Here is a 20,158-nt window from a genome sequence, read left to right as displayed (position 1 = left end):
GATGATGTGAGGGGCTTTGGTGTTTGTCTGTGTTTCAGATACTGTCATATTATTTTGTGCCAAGTCAAATATATTAGACCTTTTAGAAAAACACAAGGTTTTAATTCTGAAATTCAGATTACCACTTGGATGTTGAGATAAACAGTATTTACAGATCGGAAACCGGTAAATATGGTAATTTCTGCATGACGTAAATGCAGCATCAGCTAGGCTTTTTTGTATCTGAATGCTAATGCTAATATGACAGGTATCCTGAACTTAAGTGTAAAACTTACTATTTGACAGTCAGGATACTTCTGGTGACCGTGAATATTCATATCAATCCATCCAGTAGATATTTTATAGTATTTTATCATAGTGTTGAACCAATTGATTGACAGACCAGGGAGGGATGGGTGGCATGAAAACTGTCATCTCTTGCACCACACAGCTAATATGGCAAAACATTTAAACCCTGTAAACCAGAAAATTCTTTTCAAATGCAGAAAATGTTCAATTTTGTGGTCCAAATGTTTCTTTTTTTTGTTTGTTTGTTTTGTTTTGTTTTGTTTGTTTCTCAGGCAACATTTACTATGACCATCTCTGACTCCAGTTATGTTACACATGAACTTTGACCCTTGGAAAAGATTAATCACTATTGAGTAACCTGGAGAAAACCAACAGCGACAGGAGCACATACATGTGCACTTTTGTGTGTTTGTGTTTATATGCGTGCATCCACATGTGTATGCAAACATGCGTGCTGTCTTAACAGCGGCACGCTCCTGAAAGCATCCCTGACCTACATCCTGGTCTCATGATTTAAGGGGGTGTCTGGTGGGACTCAGAAAGCAGAGCCACCAACATTCAGCATGCTCCTTTCATCTCTCTCTCTCCATTTCAAAGCTTTTTCTGAGCTCTTCATCTCCCCCTGGTGCTGTAGAAAAGAGGTGATTACGGATGCAAAACAGAAGGTGACCCACATACCTCCTCTCCCAGTGTTCTATTTCCTTAAATTTTCCCTTTTTGTGATTTGCCCTCCAGACTCAGGGAGAAGGAGAAAGATGCTCGCTCACCCCATCTATCTGAAGAACAGATATACCAGGTTCATGCATTTAAAGATTGTAATCCCTGCTTTAATTATTTGGATTTTTGCTGTTTACAAGATTTTAATGAAGACAGCTGCAGGAACACTTGTTATCATGCAGATATGTACAGTATATATATCTATAAGACTTTGTTGCAGCATCATTTATCAGCAAGTATTGAAAAGATCCTTAAATATGTCACTGTATGATGAACTTTAATTAAATCACACAAGGTTTATTATTACACATTTTCTACCAATGCTGACAAATCTCAATATGTAAAAATGCCAACTGTTCTTTGAATTGAAACAGACCAACACTAAGGACAGCATTATATGGGCATTTTTCTGTTCTGCAGACACACTTTTGGTGTGTTCTACCCTGCTTTAAACTTGAGGGAACATTGAAAACCAATGAGACAACCCAGACCTCCAGATCAAAGCCAAATGTTCTGAATGAGAGTTTTTCCATTTTAGGCAGTGAGAGACAGAATGGTCGAGAATACCAAGCTCTCATTCTTAGTGCTTTACTTGGCACACAAGAGCCAGTAATCATCACTGGACCAACATGATAAAAAAAACTTAGTGTCTGAGTCCTTTGCCTATTTTTGATTTAGTCTTGTTCCTTTACACCCACACAGAGCAGGCAGGTGAAACTAAATATAACATACAATATACATGCTCAGCTGACAAACCAAATCAATCCAACATTTCTACAATGGCATAGCTAGTTATTTTATTATTTTAAATTGTTTGATAACCTGTGGTCCAGCAACTTGCATTATTGTTTGACCCACAGTGTCCAAAGTCCAAAACTTTCAAATTTGTTTAATTTTTCATTCAAATATTAATAGTAAGACATTTCTGTAATTTTACCATGTTGTATTTTTACACTTGTTATGTGTGGAGTAAAATTTTATCGTCTATTTCATCCTTTATTTATTTAAAGACACCCTCCAGTCAAGGATGTGTTTTTCTTCTTGTTTCTACAGCTGGATGTTTAACCTTCACTGTTCAGGATGATGTATGTGCAAAGTTTAACACTAGAACGCTGTTTTCACATTTATCCGCCCGAGGGGGAAGGTTTCCCTCACCTTAAATGTCATTTTAAGTTGTGTAGTTACGAGCATGATTTGTGACATCAATATTCAGTTTCAACAAGTGTGATGTGGAAACTTGAAGCCTCCAGTGCACATAAACTGAGAATAGACTTTACAGTGAAGTTAGAAACATCTTGTGTCCAGCAGTTAAACTTTTGAAATTAATTATATTTGCATATTAATTGATTCTGGATTTTTCAAAGAGGGAGAATTGGAGATTTTCTTTTAAAGATTTTTAACAGGGTAACTTGTGGAAACTTTGTAGGAAAACCTTATCAGACACATATTATTATTCAAATCTGAGTATTTTTAAGACATGTCTGGAGGGGGTCTTTAAAGTCCCTCTCCATTCTGTGCATCTTGATATAAAAATGCACTAGTTGTTTAAAAGTTAAATGCAAGCGATGTCAGCCTATCATTACGCCGCATGTTTGTGTCATATTTCATGTAGTACGTTGCTTCAGATTTGATTGATGGTGCATTTGGCCAATCAAAAGTTAGTATAAGGACTTGTGGCGAATCACCATCTACTTTACTCCCTATTTTGGACCAATGAGATTATTGTTGCTACGGGATACGACCAATCGCAGTAAAGGGGTGGGTTCTTGTTCAAGGAGCGCGAACGGTTAAGGGACTAGCAGCTACGAGAAAATGGCGAGTACAGAAGAGTTTAGGTACGCGAATAGCGCTGTTTTAAAACTCTAAGAAGTCTTAATAATAGCCAAATAAGCTCGGGCGTGTTTCTTTACTTCCGTAGGTGTCAAGTTATTTCAAACAACGGCAAGCGTTCAACTTATGTCACACTAACTGAAGCTAATCAGGGTTAGCCTAGAAACATGAAGATAGCTAATGCCAGCTGCTGTAAATGGCGTCTCTGTGCCAACACACAATGAACGACCCGTCGGCAGGTCAGCATATTTACTTGGCTAATGAATCAATTTGATCAAGGCTGACCTGTTTTCATGGCTTATCGTTGAGGAACGGCATGGCTTTACACAACTTGGTCTTTGTTATCGATGTGGATTTTGGAGATCACGAGTCAGTCGACCAGCTGGAAGTCAGAAACCATCTCTTGAAACGAGGAATACTACAAATTCTGCTGCATTTCGGTTACAAGTATGGATTTGAGAAAGTGCGCTGGGGTTATAAATTCTTCCAATGTAAGACTGGCCGCAATGCCAGCCTCATATCAAGGGGATCAGACTTCAAGGAGCTTCTCCACAAAACGTTTGAGGACTTCGAAATAGAGTTTGACTCCAAGTTTGACATAAAGGATAAACTACGCAGTTCTCAGCTGAAGCAGCGATCCAATCAATCTGCTTCAGTCCAAAACGCACTCAAAGAAACCTTGCTGGACTTCCAGTGGGACAGACCAGACATCACTTCTCCCACTAAACTTTCCCTGAGGCCCAGAAAGTCGAGCCGACCTGGAAAGCCCAGTGTTTCACAGGAGGATGATTTGTCAAGCAATGGGAGGAATGTGGTGTTTATTGTGTCAGAGTGTCCACGGACATGGACACAACTTGTGGACTACCTCTCTTTGAGAAACCATGGCGTGCATACAGATGTATCAGAGCACGTTATATCCAGGGGTCTTCACGACATGCTGGTTCAGCGACAGGTTGTGCTGCACTGGATTGACAGCAGATCACATGTACAGGTGAGTAAATCATGTAGTACTATAGCATTCAAGAGAGTATTATCATAAGCCACCTACAAAAAAAACGAGCAAAACATGGACAAAGAACTTCATTAACTATTTGTTTTACATAATGTAGTGAGAGAAGTTAACAAAACTGCATAATTTAACTGTAACACAGCTATAAAGACCAGAAAAACATATTTTCAAGTGTATCACAATATATACAGGCCACTGACATACCATTAGGGCTGAAAATAAGAACTATTTTCATTGTCATTAATCATTAATTATTTTCTTGATTGATTGATTAGTCGTTTGGTCTATAAAACGTCAGGAATTGTGAAAAAATGTTAATCACTGTCCCTGAAAGCCTAGAAAATATTCACATTTAAAAAGCTAAAACGACTACATACCATATATCCCAGCTCTAAACTACACATCATCTACTCCAGTGTCCACTATGCCAAGTAACCCACTATGTAGAGTTTAGTTTTTATTCTGAGTAAAAGCCCAGAGAAATTGGTCACTTTTTTTGAAACCCACTGTGTGGGTGTAAAGAGTCAGTTTACTACCTGTGTAGCAGCAATGGGACCATCAACGCTTGTGATAAATGGTATGTAGATGTTTTAAACAGCTGCACATGTCAAGACATTTAACCAAACTTAAGTCAGACTCTTTACTTTGTAACCAGTCAGTGTGAAGTTTAGAATGGTTATAAACATCAAAGTATTGCTTGTTTCAATCCCTTTTACACAAGCAACTCTGACCGTTTGTCTTATTGCAGGTCATGAAATGTGAGGACCATCTTGGCTCCAACAAGCTGTCTGAGGTTCTGGCGCAGTTGGGTGGCAAAGTGATCCCAATGGTTGCCCTACTGAACCTCTGCTGCACCCAGAAGTCAGACTCAGGCTTCAGGAGAGAGACCTTTGCTTTCAGGTCCAGCATTGGATACCTGCTGTCATCTGAAAGGCTGCACCGCCTGGCTTTTCCTGTCACAAGGGGAGTTTTGCAGTTGGGGCAAGGTTGGTAACATTCAAAGGAACTTTTATCAACATTTGGTACAATTAGACACACATGACTCTCATGTATCAGCATTACACTCAGGTCACAGAGGTAACCACTGGTTTCTCTAAAAGATTTTTAACTGGTGATGTTTGAATAACTCATAAGGTCATTTAAAAACACTTGCTGTTGTTCTGAAGGTATTTCCAAAATCCCTATCTGAATATAAAAAACATTATCTCCTCTGAATGATAAAAAAAAAAACATTTTAAGTCTGTCTCTTGCACCTGTTTCTGAATCAAAACAAAGATGTCGAATGTATGCCAACACGTGAGAGGCACAAACTGTTGCTAGACTCAAATACTTGAAAAAGTCCAGCTTTTATAACTGTTCATATGATCTGTAGTTTAAATACTGTTACAAAATAATCATGAGACATTATACTGCACATCCTTATTGTCTTGTCTATGTAATTTTTATATTTGAAATTATTTATTAAACAGAGTGTAAAACAAATACACATACGGGTGTGAAAAACAAGAACATGGGGCTTTATAAAAATATCTCATGTCAGTAGTAACAAAAAAGATGATAGATACATCAAAATTCGATAACATGAGCAAAACACAACAGGACAAACAAGGGAAGTAAAACACATTAAACCTAGTGCTGGCAGAATGAACAGCCGTTATTCATTTGTGTTACTCTTCACCCACCAGGCGATATGACACAGAGCTGCGCCGTTATGGTAGAGCCAGTGTCTCGCAGACAGAGGCTTCTCTCAGAGTCGGTGGAAGTGTGTCTGAAAGGAGTGCTTCAGGGCTGGGACGCCTCATCACTGACACAGACCTCCACAGAGTCATGGGTGCTCCAGTGCTCCAGCAGCAGCAGTGAGCAGGGAGCTGCTGCCTTCCAGCATCTCCTAATGGAGCTCTCTACTCACGCTCTGTACATGGTGAGACGTCCAAACACAACAACAGTGCTAATTTTACACAAGATCCACCCACTAACAACACAGTAGTTAAAAACAAAGGGTGTTGGTGATGTCCTTTGCGTTTTCTGAAACTTTTTTTTTTTTCAGATGTCATAAATATTAATAGTAGATGTTAGATTTTTGTGTCTGTCCCTCAGCATCGAGGGTTTTGCATTGGCATTCAAATGCATTTCTGAAAAGGCACATATGTTTTCCCACTTAGGAAAACAGGCAGCACTCTCTTCCAAACATGGAAAGTAGACACGGCAGGTTGAAGGACAGATGGTACACCGAAAAAACATCTTTCAACAAGTTTTTCTCAATAACTTTTAATTGCACCGAATGTCTAAAATTTATGGTAGTGTGACTAGAGGTAGATTGTTCCTTAAATCAAAGATTTTACATGCAGTAGCTCAGTGGATTGCTGCATCATTTACACAAATACACAAGGTCCTGTGATCTTTTGTGTTGTGATGGTTCTGCACATTTACTGATTCACTTCTGCTGCTTTTTTTTCCATCTTTTGGCCATTCCTCCAGTTTGCTGAGGTGAGAGACAGCGGTCTGGTGTCCTCGGCCGTCCTCTCCCCCTTGTCACACTTCACAGCTCTGCTCACCGTTCTCCAGCCTCAGATCACTCAGAACGACCAGCTCCTCACCACCGAAATCATCGCCCCCGCCTCAGCTGAAAGCTCCTCTGAGTTACCAGATATTGTGAGCAGTGTTCTGGGAGTAGTGTACGACATCATGGAGGAGGATGGTGACGGTATTGATGGTAAGGATAGAATTGTAATAATCAGGGTTCAAAATGCCAACCACATGACTCTGCCACCAAAGACAAAAGTATATGTTATCAAAAGGTCTGAGGGTAGGATATCAGAAACGTTAATAGCTGTTCTGAACAGCCACACTTGAAGCCTGTCGTCTTAGAGAGGGAGAAGACACAATATTCTCTAAATATGGAGATAACCGCACACATTTTCAGACCGTCTCTCCTGGAACGCTTTCATAGTGTTAGGAACTCAGCCTGGTCCTCTGTTCCAAACCATGCACTGAGCTTGGCGTTGGTTTCAGTTAATTTGGTTTAATAAAAACACAGACAGAAACTAAACCAAAATTCTTCAGGGATGAGGTTTGTGATTCATTGTCCATGACAGTCTCAACAAAAGAGATCGTCACTATCAGCAGTATATCAAATTTCTTTTGATATTCTGTGTTTTATGTGTCTTCTTCCCTTTTCCTCCCTTGTCTCCATCTGTTCTCTCTGGCATCTGCCCTTGGACATGCTTATATTAGATAAGACCGGCCTTCTTGACGTTAGCCAGTTAATATGACAAACGACAACCTATGACTGTGACCACGACAACTGTTTTTCATTTCACATATTCACTCACATATTTATGTTCCTCGTCTATGTGTGTGCCTTATTGAAATTGCAAGTAAGACACCAAAACTACTACTTGTTAGATGGTGGCACACTGCTTTGTTTTATTTTTTTAAACGTGCAGTATTGAATTGCCAGTTATTTATTGCTTTTTTTGCTTTATTCCTCAGACCAGCCAAACAATCATCCTGTTCCAGAGTGGGCCCAGCAGGAAGTCAGTCATTGTCCGCTGACAACAGGCGTATTGGAGAGTTGGTTCCCTCAGTCAGATCAGTCAGGAGTGAGCTCCCATTTAATGGAGTCATTGAGGTACGAGGAACTCTAATTTCACAATCTTTTCTTATTGATGACAACTATATTGTACTAAGCAAGAGTTAAATAAAGGTTTACAAACAAGAATAATAAACGGAACCTACTGTATAACATACTCAATCTTGGTACAAATAGGTGACTGCTATTGTCCTGTTGTTGTTGTATTTCTTATATTGTTGAGCAGGTTGCTGCATGCAGCGCCAGAGCAGAGAGAAGAGGAGGAGTCTGTCTTACAGCAGGAGCTGATCAGTGACCTGTCTGAACTGTATCAGGCGTCCCAGGGTGCAAACAACAAGAGGGGCAAGAAACGTAAGAAAGTTTAATGCATATTTCAGTTTTTCTATGATGGTCATGACATTCAGAAAAGTATGGACAACCTTTAAGGCAACAATAAAGTTAACTTTTTTTTAATTGTGAGAGAATGGGAGAAAAACATTCCTGTATTACCTTGTCAAAATAACTTGAGGGAGAGCAGCACATGTTAATTTTCTTGGTGTCATTGTCCTTCTTCCGTCTGCAGGTGGCGCCCAACGCACTCCAGTGAAACAGAAGATGAAAACGATGAGCCGCTCCTTGCAGATGCTGAATGTTGCACGGCTCAACGTGAAAGCTCAGAAGAACCAGGCTGAGGCTGAGCAGCAGGGGGTGGAGGTCAAGGGTCCAGATAGACAGGGGAAGAGACGGTCAAGTGACAGAAACAAACCTGGAGGAGCCAACACCATCTGTGAGTGTCCCCATCAAAACGTCAAAACGCTACTATGTGTCTGACCTTTCAACTCCAAGGAGGCACATAGAAGCTAGTTTTGCTATGCGCAAAAATAAAAATCTACATTATGTTTATTGATAAAGTGAGTAATTCATGAATTTGAATAAAGTAACAACTCAAATAATGCATCTTCTCCCTTCGCCCAGGTTTCACCAGTGAGGCAGAGCTGCTGTCTCATCTGAAATCCAGTTATGAGAAGACCGTGGCAGAGAGAGACTCGTCCCTCCTCACTGATGTCCAGCAGCTCCTGTCTGCTGTAAAAACCTTCCTTGTGGCAGAATCCGACCTGGAGGTGAAACACACATATCTTTACATGTATTTTAAGATCCGTCCTTTAAGCAGGTTATTCTTATTTAATGATGAGTTAATTGATAGATGGTTATGCTACACAATTGTAGATGAAATATATTATGATTTCAATTGTCCATAAATGTCAGTTGGTACATTTTTGTAGATGGCCAGATCGCAGCTTTCACATTTATAAGCTCAGGAGAATTTATTTCATTAAACAAAATACATTAAAGCCAGATAGAACAATTGGATTGTGATTAATTTACATGTGTAACATTTGATGTTTGCTTTGAAGGTGAAGACTTCACTGTTCGTCCAGCAGCACCTCCTGAAGACCAGCAAATCAATCAGGCAGCTCTACGGCACGGCTGCTGATGTTGAGAGCAAAGTCAGAGAGTGAGTGCTTTCTATTTCTGTGGGTTATCTTGTTTTGAGTCAGCAAAACCCATCAAACTGTATGGATCAGCCACTTAAACCCCTGGCTCTCTCCCAGATGTAAGACGTGTGCTTGTGTGTAGACGTTCATGTGTGGCTGGTCAATCCTGATAAATGAAGGTTAATAAAGTCATTTTACTCCATAGTCGAGTCGGTTATATTTAGGTGTCAGTAACACAAGTTGTCTCCTGTAGGTGCCAGCTTCAGGCGTTGTTGAGGTTGGAGTTGTTCAGACTGTTCTCCTCAGAGCAGACTGACTCACTGGATGCTGATCAAATGGCAGAGGAGGTAGGATACTCACTATTGATTACTACTTGGTGCAATTGTATTTTTCTTTTGTAATGGCAAAGATCAGAAAAGTAACTAATAGTTTTCCTCTTAAAGTTGGTACTGTCACTCTTCTGCAAGCCACACTGTGAAAAAAGGTTGTTTTCAGACAAAGATGCTCTTGGAAACTTTATTTAGCTGGTTGTTGTTGTGCATTTTCTTAGACTGAGACAGTAAACAAAATGGAACTTTTGTTTACTTGTTTGAATGGAAACTGACCATGTTAAATTGATTCCCTCAGTAAATCATCATAAACTAATACATGTTAGATTTTATTGAAAGATTCCAACATTTAATATATTTTTATTTACAACTTGAAAGCGTTTTATGTCTGTTTTGATCTCTATTGACTGCACAATAGAAAAACAAACAAATAAATTCAAACGTCTCCTGTTCCTCAGGTGGCTGAAATGCTCAGGATTATCTCCCTAACGAAAGACCCAGTTTGCTTAGCAAGGTTCCTTCAAGACGAGGTCCTCCCAGGGTAAGTGTTTTGGGCTGCAGGAATGTGATCTTTTTTTCTTTTTTTTTCCGAGTTTCCTGCAGCGTTAACCTAATTTGCCAACACACCTTGCTGCATGATTGCCTTAAATCTTTTACTGATGCTAGCAGCATGGCTCTAGGGATGGTAATGTCAGCTGGTCGGTCTGTTTGTTGGTCAATCAGTTCACCACTTTGGTCCAGATTAAAATATATTTCAACAACTATTCGATGGGTCACCATGAAGTTTTCTACAGACGTTTGTAGTTCCCAGACAATGAATCTTAATAGCTTAAGTGATTCACTGACTTTGCCTATACAGTATCTCCACCATGAGGTTGACATTTGTGCCTTTTGTGTGAAATGTCTCAATAGGATTGCTATGAAATTTGGTGTTGACATTCATGTTCTCCTCAGTATGAATTGTAGTGAAGTTTGGTGGTGCCTTAACTTTTCATCTAGCACCATCATGAGGTCAGAGTGGTTCATGACTAAATACTAATTCTCACCAATTCTGTACTTTGTGTTTATTGCAAACTAGCAAAGCTAACACAGTAAACTAAGATGTATGTTAGATTGCTGTTGTTGGCATTCAGCTCAAATCACTGCTGTGCCTAATGCAGCCTCACTGAGCCACTAGCATGGCTGTAGGCTCTCAGTCTTGTTACAAACAAAACCGATGAAAAATGCCAAGTTTGAATGCCAACTTTGTGCATCTCAGCCTCCGTATTGAATTGTAATTGGAAACACTGATTTTAACAAAAGCCTTTCTGTGTCATGCCAGGTTCCTGACAGCTGTCCCCAGGGTGCTTGCAGATATTTACCACAGTCTGGGCACTCAGCTCCCTGAGGCCTTGGTGGCTGTTCTGCCAGCTGACTTCTTCAGTGACGAGTCAGTTGCCAAGGACAGCGTTTCTCCTTCGGCCTCCTCACCTCCCCTTTCCACACACAGCCTGGTTTCAGATGGCAGAGATCGCCTGCAGGACCTGCGAAATCGCTCAGCCAACAAGAGGAGGTGAGGGGAGGCTGCATGTTAGCTGAAAAGACACTGTTTTTGGTTGGAATTGAAAACGATGAGATACTACAACAACATGTGACATTTAAGTGAAGATAATGACGAATGTTGCTCATTGAATGTTTGCTTTTACATTGGATTAATAGCAATTATATGATGAAGCCATGATCCATAAATTTGGAAGGAACATGTGCGAGATTTAAGGATTGTGTCTTTTTTTTTTTTCAGGAGTGGGATGCTGACTCGTCATCGCAGTATGACTGAATCATCACAGAGTCTACGTCAAATAGAGATGCCTAAAAAGACTACAAGAGCTGTAAGATAATTAAACACTCTCGATATCTTATTGAGATTACAATTAAACCTAATGTTTGCATTTTAACCTGCTTAGCATTATCCAAACAGCATGTCAGCTGTTTTTAAAATTGTTCTCTTATCCAGTTTGTCTCACCTGATTTATTGTGTTTTCCATTAGTCAAAATCAAAGGTCTGTGTTGCTTTGGAGAAGCATGTTGAAGAGCCACAACCTCAGAAACAAGAAACACAAGGTATGTTCTGTTTTATATCTAACTTGATCAAATCCCCGGCACTAAACCTTTGGCTACTCCACACAAAATCTACTTTTTGAACATAAAAATTAGCCTCCGTTGGTTTGACAAGTGACTATTAAAAGTTTGTAGTTTCCTCCTTAATTAAGAACACTGACTGCGGTCAGCTTGAATTAATTTGATTGGTTTCATCCAAAGAAAACTTAAACCACTCCCCTGCTGTTGATTGGTTTGCTCAGTATGTTTTAATTACTCATAGATCTGTCAATATGTGGCTAAATATACTACTTCTGATGGTCCTTTTGAAGAGGGAAAGACTTTGTAACTGACTGAATTCAAACTGACCTCAGCTTCTCTGCAACAAAGTAGCAAACTACAAACTCTTTTTAGGGAGGAGAGTCATACTCTAAAGATAGATTTTGGGTGGAGTATTACATAATACCAATGTGACACTTTGAAATTCGTTTAAAGCAAAAGCCTGCATGAGGAATAGTGCAGTACGCATCACCGTGTTGACATGAGAGTCCTAAATAGAGACCTTGTTCTGATTGTCCACAGAGGTCACCAAGGTGAGGAGAAACCTGTTCAACCAAGAGATTGTTTCCCCCTCGAAGAAAGCCAAGCTGCCGAGGAGCCAGTCTGTGTCTGCCGTGGAAGGATTGAAACGCAAGCGATCACATGAGTCTGAAGGTAAAAACAGTCATTATTGTGAGTTAATTTAAATAAAAACTGTAGTAAATGAAGGACTGAAAGCTAACAAGACAACCTTGATATTCAAGTAATCCCGACTAGATTAACAGAAAGAAAGAAGCTTAGTGTATTTTTTTTTATTCATTATTATTATTATATATTTCGCCACACATCCGTTTCAGTTACCTTGATATTTTTTATCAAATTATCTCAATGGAAATTCTTCCTTTTCAGAGAGACACAAACTTATAACAAAGAAAGTGTGTGAAACACCCGTCCACAAACAAGTGTCCAGTCGGCTCCTTTATCGGCAGAAAATGGGAAGGTATGTTTATTCATGAATAGCTTTCCTTATTGATTTATTGAGGTATTTACTCACATTCCTCTAAGATATTTGTTGTGTTATCTGCAATTTCCAACTACTGTAAATTAGGTATATTTACTGTTGTGTTTTTGATGATCATTTTTCAGGAGATCTGTCCCAACTGAGGACTGCATCGTGGAAGAATCCCCAGTAAAACCTGCAGAAGGTATTTTACTGAAACCGGAAATTTTTGTTCTTTCTCCACCACACAAGATATGTAAATGAATGTATTGATTATAATCTGTATTTGTCTTTTTTTATGAGTAAACAAGAAAAGTAGGTGTTGTCTTTTTGAAGTATGAGGTAATGAGAGATACAAGCACAGCAGGAGTAGTAGTACAATATTGATTTATTTACAGTGTAATTTATTTTATATAAAATTGCATAGAAAATATATTTCTCTTAATAAAATAGCTCACATTATTTTAAAAACTTAATCCTGCTAGAAACATTGGCTTCATGAAATATATTTCTTTAAAAAAAATAAATAAACATAGCATTTAACATTTCTAGATGCTTTTCAATTTTTATTTTGAATGACTTGACACTGGTATATTGCAATTAGAAAACATTTTATAGTTTTTTATTCCCTTTGACATTTTGACTATTTGATTTCAGACAAAGGTTGAAATTTTATACAATTCAAGTACCTGCCTGTAACTTAATAACCTTTTATAAATGTGTTGAACGGTATGAAGGTGATTTATAGCCTTTCTCTCGTTTTGTTTTTGTTGCAGACCTAAGAAGGAGCCCAAGGATAAAGAAGTTTGCTCGAAGACACTCAAACATCTTCTATTCAAGTTCTCAACCTCGCTCCCGCAACCTGGAAAGGGCTCTCTCTGCGTCCCAGCTCACTCTCAGCGACAGTAAAATCAGCAGCGTTGATGTAAAAACTGTTCGGTCTCCCATGCGACTCCTTTTCGGGGCGGCTGCTTCTCCCGGTCGTCCTTCTACCTCCATAGAGTCGACGAGGGCCACCAGGACACGGTTGTCCACAGACTCTAGTGTCTTTGAGGTGAGTTCTTCATCTCATAATGTAGTTCATTCAACACATTACTTAATACGATTTCTTCCTCATTTTGTAAAAACAAGTGCAGAGTGGATTCTTTCTTTTTCATAATTTAATTTTCCTTCATGGGTCGTTAAAACCTCAATTTAATTACAGTATCTATGCGTTCATTCTTCCATCTTCTCATCATTATAATATGCTTAACTATTCTCTTGACTAAGTTATGTGATTTTCCTGAATACTAATACTAAAGAAAATTACAGTAAGTGTTCGTACTGTACAAGGATACGTTTTAAAATATGTATCTGTGTTGAACCTGAGTTGAATTTAAGTACTTTATTTTATCTTACAGAGTCCAAACAAAACACCAACAAAGTCACCCGGCAAACGTGGACGAGCCTTTCATGGAAACACAACACCCAGGACTCCCAGAACCCCCAGAACCCCAGGAACCCCTAAAACCCCACCTTCATCCAGGATGCATGTTCTCTCTGTTGCAGAGAGCCCTGTCGCAGGAAGCTCTCGTGAGCTTGGTATGGCTTTGAGAGGCAGTCCTTTCAGATCTCCAGCCAGAAAGACTCTTGTGGTCGCGACACCTACTAAGCTAAGTCCTTTGGGGAACTCGCTGAAGGGTATTCTCAGGACTCCGGTGAAGGCTGTGGTTGAATGCAGCTCTTCATCTGGATCACATTTACTCAACAGCCCAGTGTCCAGGACTCCCAAAAAGAGTGTCACATGGTCTCCATCGCCACGAAAATGTAGAATGGCAGACAACATTGTTAATTTCAAGGTGCCAGAGTCGCCGCACATTGCATCTCGCAGTTCTCCAAGACTGCTGAAGACAACTAACAAGTTCAGCAGTCCTGTCAAAAGCAGCAACAGCAGAACTGACATTTTCAAGACCCCAGAAAAGACATCTCCGACAGGGCGTAGCTTTTCTTGTCAAGTAACCCTGTTAAAGCTTTCAGAAAATGTAAATAGTGTTTTTTTGACACCGGAAAAAAATCTGAGGTCTTCGGAAAGACTTGACAGCAGGATGAAAGCACCTTTAAAAGACAATAAAAGTGACAATCTACTAGAAATGCTTCCTTCACAATCCACCCCACCTCTAGACTACCACTTCTCACCTAAATCCAACAATACAGCTCAAACCAAGACTCCCAGTCCTACTCACCAAATGATTACTCGCTCTGGAAGAACTCCAGGCAAAAGTTCAAACATTGCTTCCCCATGTAAGCTGTTATTTAAACCAGTAGGAGGTAGTACAGTTTCAGAAGGATCAGATATTTCACTTAAGTCTCCAGCAAAGTCCCCGACAAGAACGAGGTCTGCTCAAGGTGTTAAAACCACCAGACATAACTTAAGATCCCAGTCTAATGAGAACGCTTCCTCCAAACTAAACACAGAATTCAACTTTGCTGAGAACTGCGACCTTGTGGAAAAGCACAAGCGGTCAGACACAATAGAAGAAGTACATGCTGAACCCTCGCAAAACTCTGAAACCGACTCGAGTTCCAATACAGATTCACAGCAGTTTAACTCCTCACATTTCAACTCCGCCTCCACGGACGACGACAGTATGGACATTGTTGATGCTGCAGTTGTAAAGACGCAGTTTAGCGGAGGGCTCAAGATGAATATCAGCTTTTCACGGAAGCCTTCAAAGTCCAGTGAAGACTTTTTGTCAGACATAGCCTCTCCTAAACCACGTGCGCCACAACAAGGCACACCCGGGCGAAGCTACGGCTTCCGGCAGACCCCTGACCGCCAACAGAGGGAGGCTGCTGCTCGTTTGGGGTACGCTAATGATTCTCCTCGATTTTCAACCCCTAGAGGCCCCTCCAAACTAAGTCGACAAAAGTGTATGGGTACACCGAACCCTCTGTCTTATCAAGTAGAAATGGAAATGCAAACATCGGGACTGCCCAAACTCAAAATCAAACGCACAGACTCCATGAACGCAGGTGATTTGGTCACTGATGGTCCTCGATCGGGAACTCAGAGCCCTTTAGTTGGTGTGAAACCTTCTCAGCTGGAAAGCCCTTTGGCTTTGTTCTCTAAACATAGAGATCCTGGTTGTGTCTCACCATCCGTCTGTACTCATGTCACCCCAGCCAAGAGCACGCCTGGAAAAGGTGGAAGCGTCCAAACTTACATTTGCCAGTCTTACACCCCTACACACCATCCAGCGGGAACCATGTCTCCTGTGACTGCAGAGATCATCCCCCTGACCCCTTCACCTCAGAGTGTAGGAAAAGTGACCCCAGACAACCTCAACAGCTGGCCTCGGAGGAAGAGAGCCCAGATCGGTGTGGTTGGAGGAAAGGATCGCGGCCTGAAGGGGGAGCCGCTGCTGGAGGAGCTCCTGGAGGAAGCTGAGCTTGGTGTTAGCAGGTTGCAAGACACAGAGGACACTGATGAGCCCTCAAGCAACAGAGCTGCAGTTTTAGCTTTGACTTCCAAACAGTCGCCTCCAGTCGGAGCAGATGCATCTCCTCTCTCTCCACGGGAAGACTTGTACTGGATAGAGAAGCTAGCTCAGCAGGCTGACTGCACTCATCCTCAGACAGCTGAAGAAGAAATGATGTGGACAGCTGGAAATGGAGACGTCAAGTCAAGTAAGCTGATGATTGACAACACAAGTTCACAACACAATTCTGTAACACAACTAGAGTCTTAACGAGCTTTAAAATGAGAGATTTAGGATTACAACGAAGAATTGTTTCATTGTTGACCTAAAACTGTTTTAGATTATAAACAGTGAGTGTATAAAACAAAATAAAGCCAGCAAATATTCACAGCTTCATTGTAAATGTTGAGTAATTTAAATTCTGATCAATTATCTTTCTAACAATTGACTAATTTTTGTGCAAGGTCCACCATTTAAACTGAATGTGGCATCCTTGCATTAAAAAAATATTACTGCATTATCAAAATGAACAAAGTTTTTAAGAGATTAAATGATAAATACAAAGTAGCATTTTTCTGAAATAGATGCATTAAGTTTATAATGCACCTTTTTTAACAGTGTGCTGCAAGTTGCAGTCATTTAATCACAGCTGTCTTCTACATTTTGACAGTTGCAACTCCTCCCAGCTCTAAAGTGAGGAAGCCGGTGACAGCGAGCGGGATTTTGGCCCTTACTCACTCTCCAATGTTGTTCAAGGGCAGAACAGGCTCTGCTGGCAAGAGAACTCCACACTTTAAAGGTAAGAAGTTCAGTGTTTGTGGTGTTTTCATATTTGGCAGTTCATTAAAAGCACAGTCTGTCTCCCAAATGTCAATAAACAAATCTTCACATCCACAATATTAAAATGGGACTTGTGGGATATCACTAGACACCCAACTAAAAAGTTATTCAGGTTTATGTATATTCATTATGTGTATATATATATCAGTGAAATATCAGTAATATTATAAATGTTGTGGTAAAACAGGTGTATTACTACTTTTTTTCAATTACTGTTAGCTGGGAAACGTACTATATACAAGTCAAACTCTATACACGGTGTTGCCAACTTAGCGACTTTTTTTTTTTAAGCAGCTAGCGACAAATCTAGCAACTTTTTGGTCAGACGTGAACTACTTTCCTGAGAGAGTCTTGCCCATATTTTTCATTGAATGATCACTAATGTAGCCGTGGCTCTCTGGACTGACTGTGTTCAGACTGATCTCCACTGTTTGACCGGTTAATTCCTTCTCCTTTGTTTTTATTCTAAATTTTTTAACTTGACTATTCAATTTTGATTATTTTGTTTTGTCAAAAAAGATAAAGTTAACAATAATGAGTTTATTCCAGTGTCTGGATTGTCTCTCTATTCATGATACTTCAGTTTTTCAGTCGATGCAACAGCCTGCATAAAATAGTTTTAATATTAGAGGTAGATTTAGATATTGAGGATGCTTCAAAAAATACAAAAAATGCTAATGATATAGCTAGTCAGTCAGTTTTATTTCATTTTATGTACTTTTATGTACTCTATGTACTACTATGTATGTACTACTTTCTTTTAAATTTTGTAAATATAATTGCGTTATGATGTCACCAATATACAGATTAACATGTGACGTCATCCAACAACTTTTCGAGCCGGCTTTAGCTACTTCCTACTGAAAATAGTTGGCAACGATTTATAAGGTCAAAATTCAGCATTTATATTACCAAAGCAGGAAACTGGCTGGTGAATGCCAGAACCTGACTGGCTCTTTGCCAACCTGCCAAAACAAAACCCAATAAAGGAAAATGAAGTGTATATTCTGAGAATACACTTCACACAAAAGTATTCTGAAAAATTCAGAAGACACTAGATGGACAAAAGTATATGGACACAGTACAGTTTGGAGAACATCCTTTCCTGCTTCATTATGAGCGTCGCTGCACACAAAACCAGCCCATGAGGAAATGTTTCCCAGTTTGGTTTGGAAGAGTTCGACTGTCCTGCACAGAGCTCTGACCTCACCTCCTTCCAACACCTTTCAGTGTTTCTCCTGGAATTTGTTTCAGGCCTGGTGATACGTACCAAAAAAAAACCCTAAAGGGACGAGGCACGTGGGATGGCATATTTGCACAGTCTGCTTCGGTCTGGTGGCGCAGCAGGCGGTCTGCAATTTATATTTGTATATTCAAGACTTAAAACAAGGTGGTCACAAGAAGAGAATGACTTAATAAGCTGCATTTATTGCATTAAAATAAGCTGCCCCTCTCCCTTTTTGGAGAAAATCATTGATATATTTGTTTGTCCGTCACCCACGTTAGAGCTTTATCTCATTTTAGGTGGTGCCGTGCTCACGTTAGCTAACCTGAATCCCATACACACTCACGCTCGCTTTGCAGTAAGTTAAAGGGACTCTGATAGCGGTGGTCGCATCTAATCAGGAGTTTCGTAGGCAACCACACAAAGGTTAACTCACATTTTGGAACAGTGTCTCACAGAGGCTTCCAAACGCTATTTTATTATTGATTTCCTGAATGAAAGGATATTTGGTGTTATTTTTGGCATTCAAAAAAATATTTTTTGGCCTGGTGGGGGGTTCCAGTGGTCCACCAGGCCTGTACAATTATTGGGGAAACGCTGCCTTTTGTGACGAACTAGAACACTTTTAAAAACTGACATCGCCCTAACTGTAAGTTTACTAACCTACATCTTAATTTCCTAAATGTCATAGATGAAGCTGCATCAGAGAGGAGGATGGAGGTTGATGCGGAGGTGTCTCCCTTCAGTCAGCCGATGAGACGCTCCACCACGGGGAAGACCTACAGCAGGAAGAGACTGCTTTCCTGAATCACACCATCCATCCTTTTGGCAAGCAAAGCAAAAGCAAATCAGCCCATTCTGTGTTTAACTGTGAAGCCTCCAGCCTTTCTTAGACATATTTTGTCAGCTGCGCTTTTGATGGCGGATCTGAAAAGACGTCTTTCAAGTACCGCTTCAAAGGTTTGCTCTATGAATCGTCCCTTTCAGGCTCCTCCGTCAACACTTCTTGGCCTTGATATTCTCTCTTCTTACCAGTGGCTTTTGTTTTACTCCGGACATTTTAAGACTTATGATTTTAGGTAAGTTTCACACTGAGGTTTTAAGCTCTTGAAGAGTTTCAGTTTATTAAAATGTCCTTTAATTGTTCCTATTGATGATTTTATCATTAAAAGTGTGCCATATTTCCTGCTCGGGTCTTTCTGAAGCTAAAAATTTGGAAAATGGTCATATTATGTAATCAGCCATTTTACAATCAAGTCAGAGACTAAATGTATTGATATAAATACTATTCATGTTTATTTATTAGTTTGTTTGGTTTTTCCTGTCATAAAATTTGCTTTTAAATAAAAGGGAAGCATTGAAAGAGGGGAGGATTTATTCAGAATGTAAATATGTTAATGTTGCCAAAGTCTTTTGTAAATATCAGTTTTCTCAATTACTTAACTGAAAATGTTTTGGTTTTTTGTGTGTTACTCCACTTTGCCACAATTCACAAGTGAACATTTTCTTGTGCGGTGTATATATATATTTTTGTTATTTTCCATTTCATCAAACTGTTGACACTATAAGCAATACAGTCCACACATGTCATCATTTCCCCCCCACCACCAGGCCACAAACAAAAAAAACACCAACAAAAAGCAGAAGGAGCATTTTCAATTATACACAATGATTGAAGATTATGTCTTTATCAACAGTCTATTAAACTTTTTTTTAAATAACAGAACATCTACTCTTTCTGGCGTTTTGTATTTTCCAAATATGTGGTAAAAGGTGACCAAAAATCATATAAAGTTTGTCCACAATTTTTGTTTTCCAGTGAACATTTTAATAAGATTCTCTTTGTCTTTGAGTGTGACTTTTATTATTTCCATTTATCAGCTGCCAGCAAATAAAAGGAAACCTGATACTTTCTCCTTGTATCCAACCACCTGTTCAAAGGTCGGCACTCCAAACACACACAGCTCCTCATGAGCTGTCAGCAGGTTGGACTTTAATTACTGTTGCACATAGAAAATCATATTTTAATAACTGTCAATAACATTTTATAACCCAGTTCATTATCGTGAACTTGATTGTTTCATCAGAGCTCCTAGTTGTTTAGGAGTTAAGTTGTGCGGATACCATTATTTACTGTTAGTCATGAGATCGGCTTGGCAGTCAGGCACCAGTTGTTTGCTATATAATAAGATAAGGTGACAGAGCTCTGATGGGTGCACTGAGTTGCTCTTGAAGCCAGGAAGTGTTCCTGGTTTGGGGTCATGCAGGGCCGATTCAAAT

At 39.7% G+C, this 20,158-nt stretch overlaps 1 protein-coding gene across 1 annotated transcript; it reads left to right on the top strand.

The window, feature by feature from the left end:
• The first annotated feature begins 2,772 nt into the window (after positions 1 to 2,772).
• Positions 2,773 to 19,483, top strand: ticrr (TopBP1-interacting, checkpoint, and replication regulator). Its single transcript, XM_067590479.1, has 21 exons — positions 2,773 to 3,826; positions 4,593 to 4,830; positions 5,530 to 5,765; positions 6,323 to 6,557; positions 7,337 to 7,475; positions 7,663 to 7,787; positions 7,999 to 8,202; positions 8,391 to 8,536; positions 8,831 to 8,931; positions 9,165 to 9,258; positions 9,699 to 9,781; positions 10,562 to 10,792; positions 11,021 to 11,108; positions 11,268 to 11,340; positions 11,899 to 12,030; positions 12,265 to 12,355; positions 12,502 to 12,560; positions 13,132 to 13,409; positions 13,756 to 16,021; positions 16,484 to 16,612; positions 18,570 to 19,483. The coding sequence occupies exons 1-21, from the start codon at positions 3,152 to 3,154 to the stop codon at positions 18,683 to 18,685; spliced, it is 5,739 nt and encodes a 1,912-aa protein (XP_067446580.1). The 5' UTR covers positions 2,773 to 3,151; the 3' UTR covers positions 18,686 to 19,483.
• The last annotated feature ends 675 nt before the right edge of the window (positions 19,484 to 20,158 follow it).

This window comes from Thunnus thynnus, chromosome 5, assembly GCF_963924715.1.
Source record: "Thunnus thynnus chromosome 5, fThuThy2.1, whole genome shotgun sequence".
In the NCBI taxonomy this organism is placed as follows: domain Eukaryota; kingdom Metazoa; phylum Chordata; class Actinopteri; order Scombriformes; family Scombridae; genus Thunnus; species Thunnus thynnus.
This window is presented reverse-complemented; position numbering and strand designations above follow the sequence as displayed.